Raw genomic sequence first — 19,937 nt, 5'->3', positions numbered from 1 at the left:
GAGTGGTTGGTGGGGGGGGAGTTTTTTTTGGGGGTGGCTCAGCTTTGAAAACGTCCCCGGCTTCCTCGCTCCTCCCCTGGAGAGCAGCCCGGTTTGCACCGAAGAGGGAGGAGAAAGGGGTGGTGTGTGTGCATGTGAGTGGGGGGGTAGGGGCGGAGAAGGGGCAGGAGAAAAAAAAAAAAAAAAAAAAAATCCCCCGGCTCCTCCAAGTTGCGGCCCCTCTGAGCGAGCCCGTCCGTGCCCCGGGGCGGGGGGGCGGCTCGGTGGGCAGAGGGGAGCCCGTCCCCCGGCTACTCCCCCCTGCTGCCACCCGCGGGCACACGGCCGGGATGCGCCCTCCGGGCCTCTAAAGCTCTGTTTATTGTTGTGTCGTCCCGTGTGTGTGTGTACCCCCCCTTCCCCCCCCTCTCCCCAGGTTGGAGGAGGGTTTAAAAGGCAGGTGTGCCGGAGGCCGCTCGCCATGTCCAGATCCGGGGACAGGACCTCCACCTTCGACCCCAGCCACAGCGACAACCTGCTGCACGGCCTCAACCTGCTGTGGAGGAAGCAGCTCTTCTGCGACGTGACCCTCACGGCCCAGGGCCAGCAGTTCCACTGCCACAAGGCCGTGCTGGCCTCCTGCTCCCAATACTTCCGATCCCTCTTCTCCAGCGGCGGCGGGAGCGGCGGGCATCCCCACGCCCTGGGGCTGGGGCCCGGCGCCCAGGACGGGCTGGGGGGGCCGCCGAAGGAGCCGCCACCGCCGCCGCAGCCGCAGGAGGAGCCCGGCACCCCCTCCTCCTCCCCGGAGGACAAGCTGCTGGCCAGCCCGCGGGCCATCAACAACCTGGTGCTGCAGGGCTGCTCGTCCATCGGGCTGCGGCTGGTGCTGGAGTACCTGTATACGGCCAACGTGACCCTCTCGCTGGACACGGTGGAGGAGGTGCTGTCGGTCAGCAAGATCCTGCATATCCCGCAGGTCACCAAGCTGTGCGTGCAGTTCCTCAACGACCAGATCTCGGTGCAGAACTACAAGCAGGTGTGCAAGATCGCCGCCCTGCACGGCCTGGAGGAGACCAAGAAGCTGGCCAACAAGTACCTGGTGGAGGACGTGCTGCTGCTCAACTTCGAGGAGATGCGCGCCCTCCTTGACTCGCTGCCCCCCCCCGTCGAGTCGGAGCTGGCACTCTTCCAGATGTCCGTGCTCTGGCTGGAGCACGACCGGGAGACCCGCATGCAGTACGCCCCGGACCTGATGAAGCGCCTCCGCTTCGCCCTCATCCCGGCGCCGGAGCTGGTGGAACGGGTCCAGTCGGTGGATTTCATGCGCACCGACCCCGTCTGCCAGAAGCTGCTGCTGGACGCCATGAACTACCACCTGATGCCCTTCAGGCAGCACTGCCGGCAGAGCCTGGCCAGCAGGTGAGGGGGGCGGCCGGTAGCCGGGGGTGCGGGTTCTCTCACGGACGGCCCGTCCTGGGGAGCGGGGAGCCCCCGCGGGGCCGAGCCGGCGCCTGGCAGGGACCCCGCAGGGGCTGGGCCAGGCCGGGCGGCGGGAGCGGCTAAAGGGCGGTGGCGGCGGGGCCGAGCCGCCCGCCCCCAGCACCGCCAAACTTTCCGTCCCCTCCCCTTGGCCCGGCTGGGCCGCTGCCGTCGGGGGCCGGTCGTTGGCGCCCCACAGCGCCCCTCTAACCCGCTCTCTGGCGCGGGGGTGGGGGGAGGCGGCTCCGCGGCGCTTGGCGCGGGGGGCCGGACCCCCGGATGGGCAGCGGTGTGGCCGGAGGCCAAGGCTGGGGGCGGGTGGCCTGCTCGGGGGCTCCTCCCGTGGCGTGGGTCCGAGGGGTGCCTGGACGGGGAGGCCGTGCGCGCTCCTCTCCCTGGCCCCCCGTAGCCGTCGTGCGTGGGCCGTGGGGCCGACGTGAGGCTTGGCCGTGCGTGTTGCAGCCCGCGCTTTGGGAACCTGTTGTGATTATTTACTGTAGGCCATATCTGTTCCCCCCTCCACCCCATTGTTCCCCCTTACCAACGAGTTGCACCTTCAGGGCGTTTTAAGCTGTGATATTCAAGTCTTGAGTCTAATTAATTATTTTCATAAAGAACTGCATTATTCGTGCACACCCTGGTGTTGCTGGTGTTGGGGTGATGTCCGTGTTGTGCGTGGAAACTTGTGACTTCATAGTCCTTACGTCTATGTCATGTCAGTTATTTTCATTTAATAAGGTAATGAATCATGATGTCAAAGTTGACAATATGAGGTTGGTGTTAGGAACTGAAGGCACAGCATGTCATTTAATGAGCAGTAAATATACCCAAAATGAAGAGGATATTTATTTTTCTTCTTTTAAAACATGTTTATACTTCATTTCATTCAAAAATGGAAAGATAATACCAATCTTCCAAGTTCAGTGGCACAGTGGCGCAGAAATCAAAGAACACTTTGTATTATTCTGCTTTTTAACTGATAGGTGGATATTATTAATGTCTTAACAGCAACAAGAAAAACTAGTACATTATTATATATTTTAGATAATACGCTCCGTTAGCATTAATATAGAAGATTCTTTATATCTTCATGTAGTAGGTACCCTGATGATTTAACTTTGAAAATGCTGTACCTTCTTGTATTATCTCTGGCTAGCTCGCTCTGTTAGTGTTTTGTTGTGCTTTTCACCTTGCTGTCTAACGGATTCCCACTCCAAAATCCTACAGTAAAAAAAAAACGAGTACCAGCATTTTGCAGTGTAAAGTATTTTTGAAAGGCCGCTGTTCTAGCTGGTGCATACCCTTTGCAGTTCAATATTCAAAACTGTTGACTTTCAGAAATGCAAAACCCACCACCTCCTTCCCAGCTGAGATTCTGCACGCCGCTGGGGGCTCGTGTCGTGGTGGATTGCTGAGATACTGGCCGGCTTGGTTCAGTGAAGATACCTTCCAGCTTCACTGGTCCATGTCATTTGAAGGATATGTAGTGGTGTTCTGACCACTGAATGCTTACAAGTGTCATGGATGCTGCAAGAATCTGATACTCCTGGTGCTGGGAGCTTTCCCTGTAAGCGGGAGCGTACACAAAAGGATTGCACTTTAAGTAGACCTAGATTAGATTCTAAATTGCGCTTACTTAATGAGTTATGAGAGACTTCAAATACCACAAATACCATGTTTTTTATTTGTAATAGGTATTTCAGAGACCCTTAACCATAGCAGTTGAAAACGTGCTGTCACCTTCTTGACTTTAACATGTGTTTAATGACAGTGTTGTAACTAGCTTGTGTTGATTGGATTCTTTGGTGGCGGTAAAATCAGAGCAAAAGCATTTATATTTCTCGTGTTTATAAGTAGGCATTAGAATTTACTCAACATTTTACAATATTGGAGGTGTTGAAATGCTCAGTGATATAGAGTGCAACTGGTATATTTTCATTTTTGGTCTTGGATAATATTCCGGGGAATTCATAGAGGCCTTTGTGAGGTCACAAAGGCCCATCTTTGAATCTTAATCACTTTAGGGTTTCATCAAGCTGCCTAAGTGTACAAATGCCTCTTAAACGTCAACGAAGAAACAAAAGAAACATGCTCAAGACTATAGAGATTTCCAGACTTATCCTTCCTGTTGCTCATAGTTTCTCTAAAGTTGCAATTTTAACAGATTGACATTAATTCAGTAAAATTTTATTTTAAGGAAGAAAATCTGCAAAGAGTTCCTTAAGTTACTAATTTGCAGAAGGAAGTCTTAAAAGTAAGTAACAGTGAAGTATGTGTGCAAATAGATAAAAACTATTGCACAGAAAAGGACTTCAGATCTTTGATTACCTTTTCTGTGAGCAGTGGTGACCTCGGTAATTTGGAATTTAAAGTTGAATGGAAGGTCATTCACAAAAGATTCACATGCCTTCAGAAAGAGATTTACTGTTCCTCTTGTGCAGTGTAACATGTACTGCACAGTACAGTGTGGGTTGATGAGAAATACAAGCAGCACAGAGCCACAGCCACCTGCTTACTGCCTGTTGAAGAAATTAAGAGAATCGCACTCAGAATTACAACTTGCCAATAACTTTTCTGCTTTTTTGAAAGTAACTTTTTTTCTTTTTGTAACATGCTACCTAAAAAGAAAAGTGTGTAAATCTATGCACGTGCATATCCATACATGCACTACCACTTTGGAGTACTTTGGAAATGGGGCTACTTACATTTCCTAAACAAAACAAGCACCATGGGAAGCTTGAAATACGATGATTCTCCTCTGAAATGTAACTGTAAGAATAGCACTGGTTATTTATTTAAGCTTCTTTTTTATGTGGTAAATCACATGTGCTTGCTTTTCTGACAAACACAAGCTTTTTGTGTTGTCAGGGCTGGAGGAAAGTGATTTTGGATCATAAGAGACAGTCTGCGCACTATGAGTTATTTATAAAATTTGTGCTACAAACGCAGATGCTACAAGCGCAAGTGATGCTGGGGCTAGAAGGCACCTGGGTTGTCTTTTGTGCCACAGTGAAAAATGCTGTTTACCTTCAGGGAGAGCAAATTTTTTTTCTTATGTGTGAAATTTCCTGAGAGACGGTAACACCTGAATGCCCTCATGCATTTTTGTAAAATTATTTTCCAAAGTACAGCAACTAAACGATCATCGTTGGAAAAGTTGAGGAACGACGTTCCTGACTTGTGAACCTTGCCGTGCACCCTGAGGTTTAGGACTTTACCACCGGGGGTGGGTGTTTTGGCTCTGATTTGGCATTTGATCAGGTGTTAAGCAAAGTTAGTGATTCTGTTGACTTTGATCTCGTTTTTCCAGGTTAACGCTAGAGCTTTCTGGCCTCTATCATCCTCACCTACAGTAGGGCCTCAACACACAAACCGCTATTAAAGCCTCTTGAGGCACGGTTAGTTTCGACATCAGTAGGAAAAATCTCAGCTGATTTCAGCATAGAGCAGGTTGGGCTCATGATGGTGCTCCTGGATGTTAGGCTTAAGTGATATTTGTCTGTCCCTGAGAGACACGGGTAACTCCATGCTGTGTCATGTTTTCTGTCGTTCTGGGAAGAAAATGCATTTTACGTAGAGGAATGTTAATCTTCCCGTTATTTATTTGACTCTCGGGACTTTAAACTAGAGCATTGAGTTGATTAAAATGTCTCTGTGCTTTATTGTGCAATACAATATATTTTATATAATACACAGTATATGTTTTCAATTTTTAAAAAGTTCTGGGTTAGAGCATTACCACGTTGCTGGAAAGAATTTCACTTTTAAAGATGAGTGAGCTAGTGAGAATTATTATTGCTTCCATGTTTACTTGCAACAATGAAAATAGTTAAAAATACATCACTGCTATGAAAAGCCTAGCTTTTAACTTTAATTTTGCTTGTGCTAATGCGCAATATAGCTGTAGACAGAGAATGGAGCGTTATAGAAAAATATTTAAATTACGGGGCTTATTATTAAATATTTTACCTAAATATTGTTGCCTTTTGTAGCACATTGCTGTGATTTTTTTATGGTTTTGCTCACTTGTGACTATTTGCAGTGACTTCTGTTCCAGACAGACATGAGAAGATAGGGTGGGTGAAGATAGCTCCTTATGGCCTGGGAGTTGTTTGTGGGCTCCAGGACACATGCAGCTCCTCTCAACATCTATGGTTTGGGCTGGTCGGCTCCTCCCAGGATTTGCAGGCAGAGCAGCAGTTAGCTGTCTGTACAGCTGCATCAGGTACCTGAAGGCAGAGGGCAGGGAGGAAAGCAAAGCTGGGAGAGAGGGGAAAATGCAGAAAAAGAAAGGAATTGAGATACCCCAGGGAAGAAACAGGACATGAATAGGGGAAGGAAGGAAGCACAAATGAGGAAAAAGGGAAGAGAAGAACAGTTTTGAAGGGGAAAAAAGTGAATTAATAGGATACCAGACAGGAAAGGAGACAAGCAAAACAAAAAAAGACCTTGGCAGATAAAAAGAAGAGAGGGAATGAAACAAAAGGGAAAAAAACCCCTAGTTCTTGGCAGAAACAGCATCTGTTGTCAGTAAGAGCTGAGTATTTCAGCTTCTGGAAAAGCTATTTCAGATATGGGGGAGGAAAAATGGACAGGGATCAGCCAAGTGATCAGAGATGGGAAAAGTTATAGGCAGGAAATATGGAATTTAAGAGTAAAAGAGAAAGGAAGGAGATAAAAAGACAAAGAGATAAGAAGGCTAAGCCTGACCGTGCTGTTTTCTGGGTTCAGCAAAGTCCCAGCATGTACAGACCCAGCTGTTTTTCTCTACTCTTGTTCCCTGGACTACTGGACCTTGGGGAGATTAGAAGTGCAAATTCTGGTCCTGCTGAAGCTAATTGTAGAGGTTTTTATTTTTCTTTAATTTCAGCAGGGAGAGAGTGTCATCCAGACTGTTTAGTGTTAGGTAATATTAGTGAAAGTGACAGCAAATTAAACAGTGACAGGTGATAAAGATGATCAGGCCAGTTTTCACTCAGTAGGAATGCGGTAACTGTTGATGAAGAAGGAAAATGTAAAGTGATGAACAGCGTGAGACACCAGCATTTATATGGAAGACATATTATACCCAGTCTGTTTTACTTTCTACAGAGGAGATTAAAAATTTGAAGAAACTGGTTACATCTCTTGTCAGTTAAATAATTTCCTTATTGAATACACTATTTGCCTACAAATCTCACAGACTGTGTAGTTCAATTTTATTTCCTTTTCTGCTGAGGGTTTTGTAGGATCTCAGCAGGGCATGTTTGGTGGTTGTAAAAAAAAAAAAGTGCTTGTTTTTTTCACTGAAATACATTATTGTGTGTTCTGGTAACAGCCACCTGCCTATCCCTTTGTAATCCTGACACTAATATTTGGATTTTTAACTAATATTCATACCCATGGGTTAATTGCAAGTGAAAAATATTTCAGACCTGAAATTAATGTCCGAATAAGAAACATGCCTTAAAATGGATGTGAATTATTAACATTTGCATTGCGGTGCAGATGAAATGAACATGAGGCTCCGGTTTATTTTAGTGGGCTTTGGATCTGGTCTTACGTGCCTGAATTAATATCAGGAGATTGTACCTGTGCCAGGACTCTCTCAGCTGAGCTGCAGAAGGGAGGCTGACATGTTAGAGGCTGCGGGGAAGTGAACCACAGACCTGTAGTCAGTTTAATCCTAGTTAGTCTCACCTACTTGCATTACGTGCACTCATTTGCCTTTGGAGACAGGCTAGTGCTGAAGTGTGAGTGGAGAGATGATGAGTATCCAAGAGGGAGGAAGGCCTGGAGCTCAGGTTATGATCAGAGGCAGCACCGTTGTCCTAAGAGGACTGCTGTGGGTCAGGGCAGTCCTTGGGACTTCTTAAAGAAATGTATGTCCTGGCTGGTAAAATCCTCGAGAGCTGCAGTGGCATAGGTGATAGCCTGTTTCTTGGCCCAGTCATGGTACTTGTTAGGAGAAACAAACTATGAAAAGTGAAGAGCTGTTAATGGCCTTTCTTATGGGCAGCTGTCTTTCCACTGGCTGTAGAGGAAGAAGGGGTGCCAGGTGCCATGTGCAGGTACTCCCCTTCCCCTGCCGGCCAGGGTCCTAGTCAGAGGTACAAGCTGGGATAGTCTCCTCTGTGAACTGCCAGCCCCTCCTGATTTTACATCCACAGTCCCAATACCTCCAGCTCCTTCCTCGTCTCTCTTGCTTCAAAACGTAAGTTTCTCAAAATCCCTTACTTCAAAAGCCTCTTGAATGTCCAAACTACTCATTTTCCCTTACCGGTTTGCCTCAGAGGCTCCTCTTGCTCCCAGGCCTCTCTGCCAGGTAGACCTCTTCCCCAGATCCAACCTGCCTGAGCTTCACCTCCACCTGTTCGTTCTCTTGAATCCCCTGCTGTCATGGCCTCCTTCAGTGCCCCTTCCACCAGGCTCCCTACCTCGCACGCATCAATGCCGACTGCTCCAGACCTCTCAGCTTGGATCTCCAGAGGCTGCTGCAGCTGGTGGGGCTGTGCTGCTCCTCGGCTTTCCGTCACCCTGCACCTTTTAGCACTTGAAACAGCTTCAGGTATCTGCATCTGCATCTCCAGATTGTTTTTCCAAGAGGGGAAATCTTTCACTGGATTTCAAACCGCTTTGTTCTAGAGGGAAAGTTATGTTAAGTTAAAAAAAAATCTTACCAAGCCACTCAAACTGGGGGCAAAGTGCCTGGGAGAACAGGAATTGCCTCCTCAAATGCTGTACTTCAGCAAAAATGCCCCTTTCCAGCACCTGTGCAGCTCATTTACAAATCCCATGAGTCCCTAAAAGAACGTAGCTGTCTCCAATGAGATCCTGTGCTGTTCTTGCCCGTGCTTTGGCAACACAACCCAGGACTGTCCTGCCAGGGAGAACGTAGGTCACAGGTGGTGCAGAGTCTCCTAAATAAGCAAGTTCCCTCTCAAGCAAGTCCTCCTCATATGATTTATACTTAGGGTGTCCCTTTTACAAACAGAGTGCTGTAGGCTTATCATGAGCGTCACACATACCTGTCTTGGCTGCTTACGTGTCCTATCAGAGGCTTTTCTGTTCACTATTTGCCTGATGTGCATCCCCTTCATGTGGAAAGAGGAGATAGAAAGGAGAGGGTCTTTGAAGGCACGTTGTGGCCTGGTGTCACTGTAGTTTTTTCCTTGTAGCAGAAGAATACAGAGGTTCTGAGTCTCTAACTGCTGAGCAGTAACTGGAACACAGCTATGATGGTGTAATTGTTTGGATTTGTACTTGAAGAGAAAGTACAGCAAGCCTCATGGGCAAGGGGAACGAGGAGAGCAAATGTAGAACACAAAATCAACAGAAAATAGTTTGCCAGGAAAAAAGCTTTGCTTCTGTTAAACTCACATTATGGAAAAAAATCCTCATAATCTGTAAAAACACCATTTTATCTTTTCAAACAACGCCTCTGTTTTAAAAATCAGAACCGTTTTCTAAGTCAGAGCAAAGTTTGTCATTATCCTTTGCAAAGTATGGCCTGAAAAGATTGAGCAGAGATATTAACAGGAATCGTGAATGGAAGTTTGGAGCTGGACTCCACTGCTGTGTAAACATCTCTGTTGTTGATTTTGTTGAAACAGATCTTGTCTGGTATTACAAGTTTACCAAAGGATCATCTAAAAAAATTAAATAATATGGGAAGTTGAAATCCATTAGTAGATACTTCCTGGCATTATTTTTCATATTAGCTGCCTTCCTGAAATTTTCTTTAAAGACCGTCATGCCTAGTACTTAGTAGTCAACACTTCTTGCTGTATTCTTGGAAAGCAGACAATAAACTTTGAGCAAATGTTGTCGGCTGCCAAGTTCAATGGAAACAGACGGTTTGCACTGAAGCTGGAAGTAAATAGAAGTTGGTGCCACAGTTGGTTCTTCCTATCTTCCCTGGTTGCTGCCTCCTTTCAGGGAAAAAAAAAAAAAAAAAGCGGTGGAAAAGGTAACCAGTCGTAGCTTGGGTGAGAGCAGCAAGTTGTGTTTTGTCTCCTCAACTTCCTAAGGAAAAGGAGGCAGCTGGGGAGAACACAGTGACTGAGGCAGAGGCCTCCTGTTGTCGTGGACATCCAATATAGAATCAAACAAATGAGGATCTTTTTGGCTTTTTACAATCTGAAAATCAAACAGAAGAGTTGATTGAAATTTCCTAGGGGAAGAATGCAGATTTGACCACCCTGAAGAATTCTATAAGCATTTCCATTTTCTCGCCTCTGTCTAAAACAAACAAACAAACAAAAACGAGATGGAGAAGGGAAAGCAAATTGCAAAACCATCTAACTTTGACAAAATATTTGGGATAAAATGAATTTCTTTAAGGTTTTTCGAAACTTTCAACAATATGGAAATTCAGTTGCTTACATCATTTTGCCAGTAAGATCCATAACACGGGAGGTTTTGTGACTTATTGACCAATATAATCTTTGCTAGTAGAATTCCTTTGATTCAAATCCCTTACAATGCCTCGGATACTCACTGGCTCGTAAGGATATCTTTGGCATTCAAATCTCAGTGAATTTAAAGACTTGTGTTTAAGTGATCTATTTGTGTAGATACTGTCACTGTAGAATTTGTGGTCTTACATAGGCAACACATCTGTTAAAGCCTTTCTCAAGATATAAGGAACAAGTGTTGTGTACGAATACAGCAACCTTGGCAGGACTCCGTATGGTAAAGCTCCTGAGCATCTTTCGGGGGAACTGCGCAAGTCTCCTGTCAGCATGAAGAATAAGCTGGTAATATGGGGAGACAAAGATGAGAAGTACATTCCTGTGTGTTCCTCCCAAAGGAACGCTGACGGTAGATGCCACTCTTCCAGGATAGTTTCCCTCTATCTAGGGCAACTAGATACCTAGTTACCTAAGCTACCTCTTAGTTCAGAGGCTGTTATCCCAAAAGGAAGGGACATTCACTTTAAAAATCTTCTGTCTAAAGATATACCCTGACTCCTCAAGGCTTACTTAGAGACCGTTCCAAACTAGTAATGGCAGTGGGATTGGATTCATAAAGAAAAACTGGTATTCAGAGCTCCAAACAGATTCTCAGTTATTTTAATACAGAGGATGGAAAATTGTCTGGCAACTGTAGAAATAAAGGAAACTATGCAACAGTTAAGTGTGGCCTGTCAGACAAAAGATACCCTTAACCTTAGACTTTTGCTTTTTAGATAGAGACAAAAACAAAAGATTGTTGTTGGAGCAAACAGTGACTGTCCTTTTTTTCTATGCATTTATTTTTAAAAAAATTAATTGGACACAATTAAAAAAAATCTAGTGGATTCAGAGAACAAAAGCAACAATCAGTATCTGCAGCAAATAATTCCCAACTTAGTATTTATGTTCCTAAACTTCAGTCTGTCAGTGATCAGCAACATGTATTGAATGAGCAGGGGAGTGAGCGTGGCTTGGACATCACCACACCTCTTCAGTGAACGTTATGGTGAGCTCTGCTGCAATGAAACTGGTACCTGGGGTCTTGTGCTAAGCATGCCCACATGGAGAATGAAAAGATGAAAAACAGAATCTTTGTGGCACTAAAGTGAATGTTTAGACTGGTTTTCAGGTACAATATTAATATAATTTTTTTTTCATATCCTTTCAGGTGAGGCTTTGGCTATAGCTGTGCCTTAGGAGAGTCAGAAAAATCAGCTAGTAAAGCAACATTCATATGTTCAGCTTATTTAAAAAAAATATTTTGAACCTAAAGACTAAATAATTTCTTGCTCATAATTTGCAACAGATTTAGATAATCCTCAGCATGTTTTAGGTTTCGATGGAAGCAAAATATTTTTTTAGGTCTGTCCTTTGCCCATAAGGAGAAAGACATTCCTGGAGAGCCAGAGTTCCAGCAGAAGTCTGATCTGCAGGACTTGGTCTGGTGGCTGTGAGAGCTCAGGTCCTTCCCCTGGCAGTGCTACAGGGTTGGGAAGAGATTCTGGATGCATAATTTACCTATAGGTTTTGATGTTCATGAGTTCATTTTATGTGATAAAGGCTCACAAAATTTCTCTGTCCAAAATAAATTTTACATTATGTCTTATGAGTTTCATCAAGTTCATAGTTAAACTCCTGGATAATGATATTTTCTCTCTATTAAACATGTTGCTAATCATGGCTATCTTTGCAGTCAACTGTGTGTGGAAGCCAAAATCCATTGAAATAAACCAGCTTTCGTATGACACTTCTGTTGCACTGAAATACTTATCCTGGAGTGGGGAACATAATTGCCAAAGATCTCACCACGTGTTCTGTGATGGCAAAACTGCTTCTTCAGTCACAGGCAAAAGGATGCCTGCAGAACTAGTTCAGAGTTGCAGACTGTAACTGGATTCTCTGTCACATTTTTGTTGGACACAGCACTCCTTCAGATGCCATTTTAGAAGATGATTACTAAGGACTGGTGTCTAAAGATTAAATTAAGTCTTTAGTGTTAACATAAGGTCTGCAGCTGAAATGCTGATTGGGATGGTTAACTTGAGGTTGGTATCTAAACCTCCCTGCAATACTTTTGTTTCTACTGCAGGTCAATACAGGTACTTTTTCTGAGACTCTTGCTACTTCTTGTTTTGACAGTATCGCTGTGTGTAGGCCTCCAGTTCCTCAAATCCTTTGACATAATGAGATTTATGGATGTAGGTAGAATTCACCACCCATTCCTGCTGGAACGGTTTTGTTTTTGGTTGCGCCTGAGTTCAGTGAACAGATGTCTGAAGTTCGATTTGGCTGTGCTGTGTTTGAGGTTGGAGCTCAAGCAGGAGCGAGGCATCCCATGTCAGTGAGGTCTCTGGTCTGAAAAGCCACCTGGCTCACTCCTACTCAAAGCCATGGTGACAGCCTATATTAAAAGAGAATCAGTTATCCAGGTTTTTTTGTTTTATTATAACCCTGAGTTAAGAGGAAAGTGTAGTTGGATAGTTGGGGTTTTTTTGTCATTGATTACCACGATCATCTGTACATCTAAGGTGCAGTTTTCTTTGTGATGTGAAAGACTACACCGAATCCATTAAAAACCACAGGATTGTCTCTTCATTGTTGTATTCTTTCCATTTCTTTGCATTTGCTAATGCACAGAGGGGAGCCTTATTGCATTGTTTAAAAACTGGAAGAGTCTGGAGCAAACCCGTTGTTGGTGGGGCTTGTTTTCTTGCCAGCCTTGGTAGAATGAACTTCTGCAAACTGCCCAGATAAGAAAAACCCATCAGTGCAAGATTGATGGATATGCTAATAAAGAAAAACAATGTACAAGAAGAGTATTTCCCATTCATGTGTTTTCCATTAACATGAGGCTATTGAGGTCGCAAAAGAGCTTTGGGTGGGAGTGGTTGTCAGGACTACTGAGGTCTGTACTGTTGTTTCTACTGATTCCTTGAGAGTTGATAAGCTCTCTTGGGCTCAGCATTTTCGCCTGTGTGTTCACTGTTAGTTTAGACTATGGACTAGTGACCTGAGTTCTAGAGCTGATGCTACTTTTGAAGTGAGTAGGAGTTAGGTACGTTGATGGCTATCCAGCGTCTCTGAAAATGAAGCCACTTACACAAGTTCTCAAATTCCTAGGTTTGTGTGCCTGAAGGAAATTATACAAGTCTGAAAATGTTGACTTTAAAATGTACTTTGGTGTCCAGGCTTGTAAGTAGACAAAATAAATTTCACACCACATGGGGTACCCAGGAACTTAATTATGGTTAATTAAGTGTTTTAACATGTTTGCAGAACAGAAACTGAAAAGTATGTGCAGAATAATAACAACACCTGTATGTTCATCAATGAGAACTGGAGTTTTGGATTCTAGGTATAAGAGATGCTTTTGGGATAATATATGGATACGTTTGTCTCAGCTTCTTGCCATGACGTTCAGCCTGCCTGGTCAAAATCAACATTATTTTAGCTTTCCCTGACCATGACCCACTACTGTTAATTGAACAGAAGATGATGGTAATAGTCTTGCTAGGGACACTGTGAACCACAGCATGTAACTGAATAGTATATTGCACTGTGAAATAAGGACTATGAAAAGAGTATTTCAGATGTGAAGCAGAGCGTTTCAAATGGTAATCTTGAGTTGTCCAAATAGCAAACATGTAATAATGCAAGAAAGGGAGAAACTTTATCTTGCTAAGGTATTACACGTATTTTTAAATCCTGCCTTCTTCATAGTGTTTCACTGAGTTACATTTTTATTAATATTTGGAAAAGTCTTCTGTAGATAAGCAGTGATCATTTCCATGTCTTTCATATTTTAGTACATATTTTAAGATTTCAACAGTACTACTCAGTGCAATATGAGGCACAAATATAATGTAATAGAGAAATATTTTTTTCAAAACCTAAAATGTAGTGATTCAAAACACAACTTAAAAGCAGAAATGGCTCAGAGAAAACACATCAATTTAAAACATGCATCTCTGTGTTATCTTTACTTGGTTCACTGGAAGAGCTCTCAATATAGACTGAGTAAAAGAGCCTGTCTCTTGTTTGCCATATGAGAGTTCCCTGTGCTTTTGGTAGAGACTGTGCTGGCTATTACGTTCTTCTTAAACTTTTATTAAGGGTTTCTTTCCATTTTAAACCTGTAAAAATACTAAATATTTTCTGAACATTCCCATACAGCAGTGCTGCTCCTTCTCAAGAAACAGTAGCTTCTGAGATTGTGTAGCTGAAAAAGTAACATTAAGGATAGTTGCAGCTGCCAAAGTCTAGAAACTCAGAGTTACATCTGACATTTCATTCTTCACCTTAACTATTGAGCCTTGGCCATTCATTGGTTTTTCACAGGGCTTTGGAGTTAGAAGGGAGTTTTACAGATGAAAGATGAAAATCAAAATAAACTCCTTTATCAAGTAAACCTTGCAAGGGCATTCTGAATTTTACAATATACAGGGAGTTGATTGTGATATAACATACAACACAAGAGGGTTGGAATAAACAATTTATTCTCCATCGTTAGGGATGGCCATGCATAACTGACTTATGGCTCTGGTTTGCTCTGCCACTTGTTACGTGTGCAGTCATCCTTAACTCATACCCAAAATAGTTAATCATACTCCTGTGTTGCATAGTTTTTGTCAAACATTCTCTCATTAAAAACTTTACCGGGGAGACCGAACATTTCAAGATGCTGGCGATGCTTACCGAAGCTCTCCCCAGCGCTTGGTCTCACTGAGCAGAGTCTGCACCAACGGTGATCATCAGGCAGCTCCTGATGCCCTACGCAGGTATTGTCTGATGGGCAGGTCGCAGTCACCGTTGGACAGTATGTGGCAGGTTTGGTGCAGAGGTCAAAGGCTGGCTTGTCAGAAAGCCTGAAGGACAGCAGGGGCTCACCCAAAGTCGGGAGTGAAGCAGGGGGGGTCGGACAGCTTGGGAGAATATCACAGTGTCACTGCCCCCGCACTGTAGCTCCTGCCCCTGCAGTGAGGGTTTCATTTCCTCCGCTGTCAATTCAGGACCTTCCCTGAGCCCTAAATCCATTTAAAAACAAACAGGGCCATCTGCCAGATAATTCCCTGGCCATCCTTGTGACAGATGTATCTGCAGTCTGTAGTTGTCTTTTGAATAGCCGTTTGGAAGGTTTTATTCCAAAGCATTGCATGGATCGAGCCTTCAGCTGCGTGCTCCCTTCCTGAAGGAGGTTCCTTCTGGGCAAGTAGTGTGTCTACAGCACAACCTAATTCATTTTGCTCAGTCTTCTCAAGAGAGGATGCAGTCCTGGTAGAAATGTCACTTGGTGGATCCCCAGCACTCATTCTAGGTAGCAGCTGGAGCCAAACCACCGGTGTGCCTCAGGAGTAGAGCACACACTGCCGCAGTGCGCTGCTGAGATTGGCGGTCCTGGGTGGCAGTTTGACCCCAGTGCGTGCCGTTGTGGTGGTGAGCGTTGGTTCTTGGCATTCTGTGTCTTTCTTGGCTATCTTTCTTGCTGCAGACTGACGCGTAGATTGCTACAGTGATGTCTGTTGTTGTGCTTGGAATAATGTTGGTGTTTGGCAAAGGTGCTTTCCTTCAAATGCATGTTTCTCCTGCATATTTGTTTGTATCGATGCATTTTTTCCAGGCTACGTCACCTTCCTACTTGATGGGAACGTTTTGAGTGCAGAGCTTCATTTCAGCGTTATCATGCCCAAGCTTAGTATAACTGATGAAAGTTCAATGATATGCGAAGTGACTGTTAAAGCATCAGGGCTCATCGCGGGGTCTGGGCCTCCCCTCCCCTTTTCACTTACAGTTGTGTTAAATCCCTTCATGTTGCAAAGAAACTGTACGTTCCTCAGGTGGGGCGTTGGAGGCCAGGGTGCAGATAACGGCTTTTACCGCATACGAGACATTGCAGTCCTGCTCTTAAGAACTGCCAGGCAGATTGGGAATCACGGTCACGGTTAACAGCAGCGAATTGCCAGCTCTTGATGGGTGGGTAGTCACTCCTTTCAGTGGTTGCCCCCTGAGGGAGAAGGTAGAAAAACAGAGGGAGGGAATTAGAGTGACTTTGCACAGTTGAGCAGGTTCATGCCGCTGGATCAGTGGCAGGCATTGGCAGGGCTCCACTCTGGGGAGGCTCGCAACAACATCACAGTCTCATTTTTACCAATTGGTGTTGCTATAGCCAGTGGTGCACAGGGGGAGAGCAAAGAGAAGGGGGGGAGAAGCCGGGGCGGGGGGAGAGGGAAAGCAGGAGTCTGGGCTAAATTAAACAAACAAAAGTGCTTGTAAGTAGCTTTTAACCCATCGCCATTAGCCCGGTGCTGCTAATTGTACTAAACTAGATATCTGAAGTTCACTGTGTGATTAAAGAGTTGGCTCACAAACTCTCTGCATAACCTTAATTTTTTCAAGGTTCTTTGAGTGTAGAATGGCTTATAATAATGATTTTGACTAATACGATTTTTGACATGCAACTTTAATGCTTAACCTTAGTACAACTCCAGAGCATTTCATGTGTATTCAGCTGTAAAGAGTGATGATTTAAAGGGATAATATAAGAAAAAGGTCGTTCTAGAATGAACCTCTAACAAATTGCATAAAGGAAGCTTATTATTCCATGAGTAGAGAGATATGCAGCTTTTCTGATCATTTTTCTGCTTGGTTCAAAAAATTGTTGAGACATGATTGGGGAAAGAAACACAAAAAATGAAATGGAAAACTGCAAGCAGTGAACATTCTTTTGATGGTTATGATTTTGTTGCCACTAAAAATACTCCTCAGTAATGTGGTTGTTCATCTTTCCTCTTGTTTTGGGTGAAGAATTCGTTCCAATAAGAAAATGCTGTTACTGGTTGGAGGATTGCCTCCTGGACCTGACCGGCTACCCAGCAATTTGGTTCAGTATTACGATGATGAAAAGAAGACATGGAAAATACTGACAAGTAAGTGGTTTATTTTTGTACAGTTGTCTTGATGAATTTAAAAACATGGTTAATCAAATTAGACACTTTATTGATTTGTTTCTCTTCAGAGATTTGTTTATGTATCACAAGGGGCTTCACAATGGAGCAATAAATTGAGATTGCAAGAAGATGCTAATTTTATAATAGGATAGGCCTAAATTAACATTGGCTTGAAATCATTCCAGTAAGTTTTTTAAGGAAACTTGTAAGTCTTTCATACTGCAACATGAATACATGCATACTTATGTACATATGAATAAAATCAGTTTTAGGAAAAAAAAAAAAAAGGCAATGTTAGAGACAGTTTTCACGTCCTGGCAAGCCATAGTACTGGAGCACACTTTTGATTCTCTTCAGTATTTTCATTTCCTTGTTCCAGCTTTATCTGTTGTCCACAATCATTAAAAAAAGGTTTCCTCTGTACTGCTCTGCATCCGTTGCTGACAGAAGCATTGGTGGAATATATCAGCTACAATAAACAGTGCATGGAGGCTCCTATCACAAAATACTTTCCCACCTTTTTTTTTAAAGGTTTATTGTGTTTTAGAGTAAGTATTTTGCCTCGAGCATTAAGATTTGGAACTTATTGTTATGTTGGTTGCGATTCCCAGTCTGACTTGGTCATGGAATCAAATCATGGCTTCTTGAGTGCAGCAGGCTGTGTGTGCATTAGTCCCCTTGTGGCTAAACTGGCTGCATTGGTCAATAAAACTAAATTTTAACTGTCAAAATTGCCCAAAGCAGTATAGATAAAATAATAAATGAGCAATTTTGATCCATAAATCAAAGCCATACTTCTAAAACTGGACAATTGGTAAAACCTGGATTTCCTAGTAGACCTACTTTTTTTTTCCCCAGTAAAATACATTTTACAGAATTCTGTTCTTCCTCCCTTATCCAGAGCCCTTTCGTAGGATACATCCACATTAATATAATGTGCGAGATTAGGATGAAAAATAATTTGAAAGACTGCTATGATGCAGGACTTGAAATGATGCGTTTGCAAATTGGTTTCACCCATGGAAAATTTAGGAGCCTTTTTCAAAGTGCTGCAACGTAAAAAATACTTAGGTATGGATGCCCTGGAATAATAGTTGAGGGTATTGTGTAAGAATGGCAATTGTAAAAGTTTGTATGAACTGTACTTTAGAAAAGTCTACAGCACCTCTACTAGGGAACATACTATGCTTCACATTTTTCAGAATAATATGATACTCACATCTGTATGCTACTTCTAAGAAAATGAGGATGGTAAGTCAGTGAAAAACCAATAATGTTATGTAAGGCAGAAGTGTTCAGGTTTTTTGAATTTGTTGCATCTAATCCGGTAGCTCACCAGGGTAGGCAGGAGAAATTAATTTCTTGCTTCAAGATCTGAACTCTCCACTAAATTAAAGTAAAAAATTTTATTCTGGATCTTACCTATCTGTAGATGTTTCAGATTTTGTAAGAATTAAATTTATTCAGTTATTGGCTACTTACATTGTGATGCTATCTCCAAGACTGTGGGAAACTGGACCCAAAGGCTTTCTACCTAAATGCTCTGGTTAAAAATGCATCGCTAGTATTTGAATACCACCACCATATATGGTGGTGTTGAGAGATGTTTCTGAATAATATTATGTAATTTTATCAAAAGAATGTAGTCTTTTCTGGTTACCTCTGATAAATGGTAACAAACAAAAATTCTCTTTCCTTTCTGGTTAGTGCATGTAGCCTGTGCTGTGATTGAAAAATAATGCATCTGTTACAGCCCTAGCTAGCTCATGTTCATCCATTTGGTGCTTAGCTCTGGAAGTCCTGAAGGTCCCAGGATCTGTCTCAGTGTTGGCTGAGGCAGTGGCTGTCAAAGCCCTCTTGTGACATGAGTAATCCTATCTTACAAAAACTGCTAGAAAAGGATGTCTTCTTGGCCTGAACTACCGTTCGATGGATTCGACAGGTGGACCCCTTGGTGGATAGGGAGTTGGCTGGATGGCTGCACTCAAAGAGTTGTGATCAATGGCTCACTGTCGAAGTGGAGACTGGTGATGGGTGGTGTTACTCAGGGGTCAGTACTGGGCCTGGCCCTGTTTAACACCTTTTTCGGTGACATGGACAGTGGGATAGAGTGCACCCTCAGCAAGTTCGTCAATGACACCAAGCTGCATGGTGCAGTTGACATACTGTAGGGAAGGGATGCCATCCAGAGGGACCTTGACAGGCTGGAGAGGTGGGCCCGTGCAAACCTCATGAAGTTCAACAAGGCCAAGTGCAAGGTTGAGGGCAGTCGCAGGCACAAATACAGGCTGGGCGAAGAATGGATCGAGAGCAGCCCTGAGGAGAAGGACTTGGGAGTCATGGTGGACGAGAAGCTCAATGTGAGCCAGCAATGTGTGCGTGCAACCCAGAAAGTCAACCACATCCTGGGTTGCATCAACAGAAGCGTGGCCAGCAGGTTGAAGGGTGATTCTGCCTCTCTGCTCTGCTCTGGTGAGACCCCACCTGGAGTACTGCTTCCAGCTCTGGAGCACCTGACAAAAGAAGAATGTGGACCAGCTGGAGAAGATCCAGAGGAGGGCCACGAAGATGATCAGAGGGCTGGAGCACCTCTCATATGAGGACAGGCTGAGACAGTTGGGGCTGTTCAGCCTGGAGAAAAGGAGGCTCTGGGGAGACCTTATAGTGGCCTCCGAGTACCTAAAGGGGGCTTATAAGAAGGATGAGAAACTCTTTGGCAGAGCCTGTTGAGATAGGACGAGGGATAATGGTTTTAAAATAGAAGGAAGTAGATTCAGACTTAATATAAGGAAAAAAAAAATTGCAATGAGAATGATAGAACACTGGAACAGGTTGCCCAGAGAGGTGGTGGATGGCCTGATCCCTGGAAACGTTCAAGGCCAGGCTGGATGAGGCTCTGAGCAACCTGATCTGGGTGGAGATGTCTCTGCTCCCTGCAGGGGGATTGAGCTAGATGACCTTTAAAGGTCCCCTCCAACCCAAACCATTCTATGGTTCTGTTATGTCTTTTTACACAGAAAAAGACTAAATGTTAACAAGCATGTTTCCTTAGAAGATATTAATACTACTCACAGTAGCAGTAATTTTTTTTTAATTT

General features: G+C 43.9%; 1 protein-coding gene across 1 annotated transcript in view; it reads left to right on the top strand.

Annotated features, from left to right (window-relative positions):
• Nucleotides 1–460: 460 nt before the first annotated feature.
• The window catches only part of KLHL14 (kelch like family member 14), a 61,948-nt gene continuing 42,471 nt past the window's right edge, over nt 461–19,937 (top strand). Inside the window, exons 1-2 of the mRNA XM_086742295.1 lie at nt 461–1,401; nt 16,698–16,819. Coding sequence (XP_086598421.1) covers nt 461–1,401; nt 16,698–16,819 — 1,063 coding nt within the window. The remainder of the gene's footprint in view (nt 1,402–16,697; nt 16,820–19,937) is intronic.

The sequence above is a fragment of the Chlamydotis macqueenii genome, chromosome 2 (assembly GCF_036417535.1).
Source record: "Chlamydotis macqueenii isolate bChlMac1 chromosome 2, bChlMac1.mat, whole genome shotgun sequence".
Classification (NCBI taxonomy): domain Eukaryota; kingdom Metazoa; phylum Chordata; class Aves; order Otidiformes; family Otididae; genus Chlamydotis; species Chlamydotis macqueenii.
This window is presented reverse-complemented; position numbering and strand designations above follow the sequence as displayed.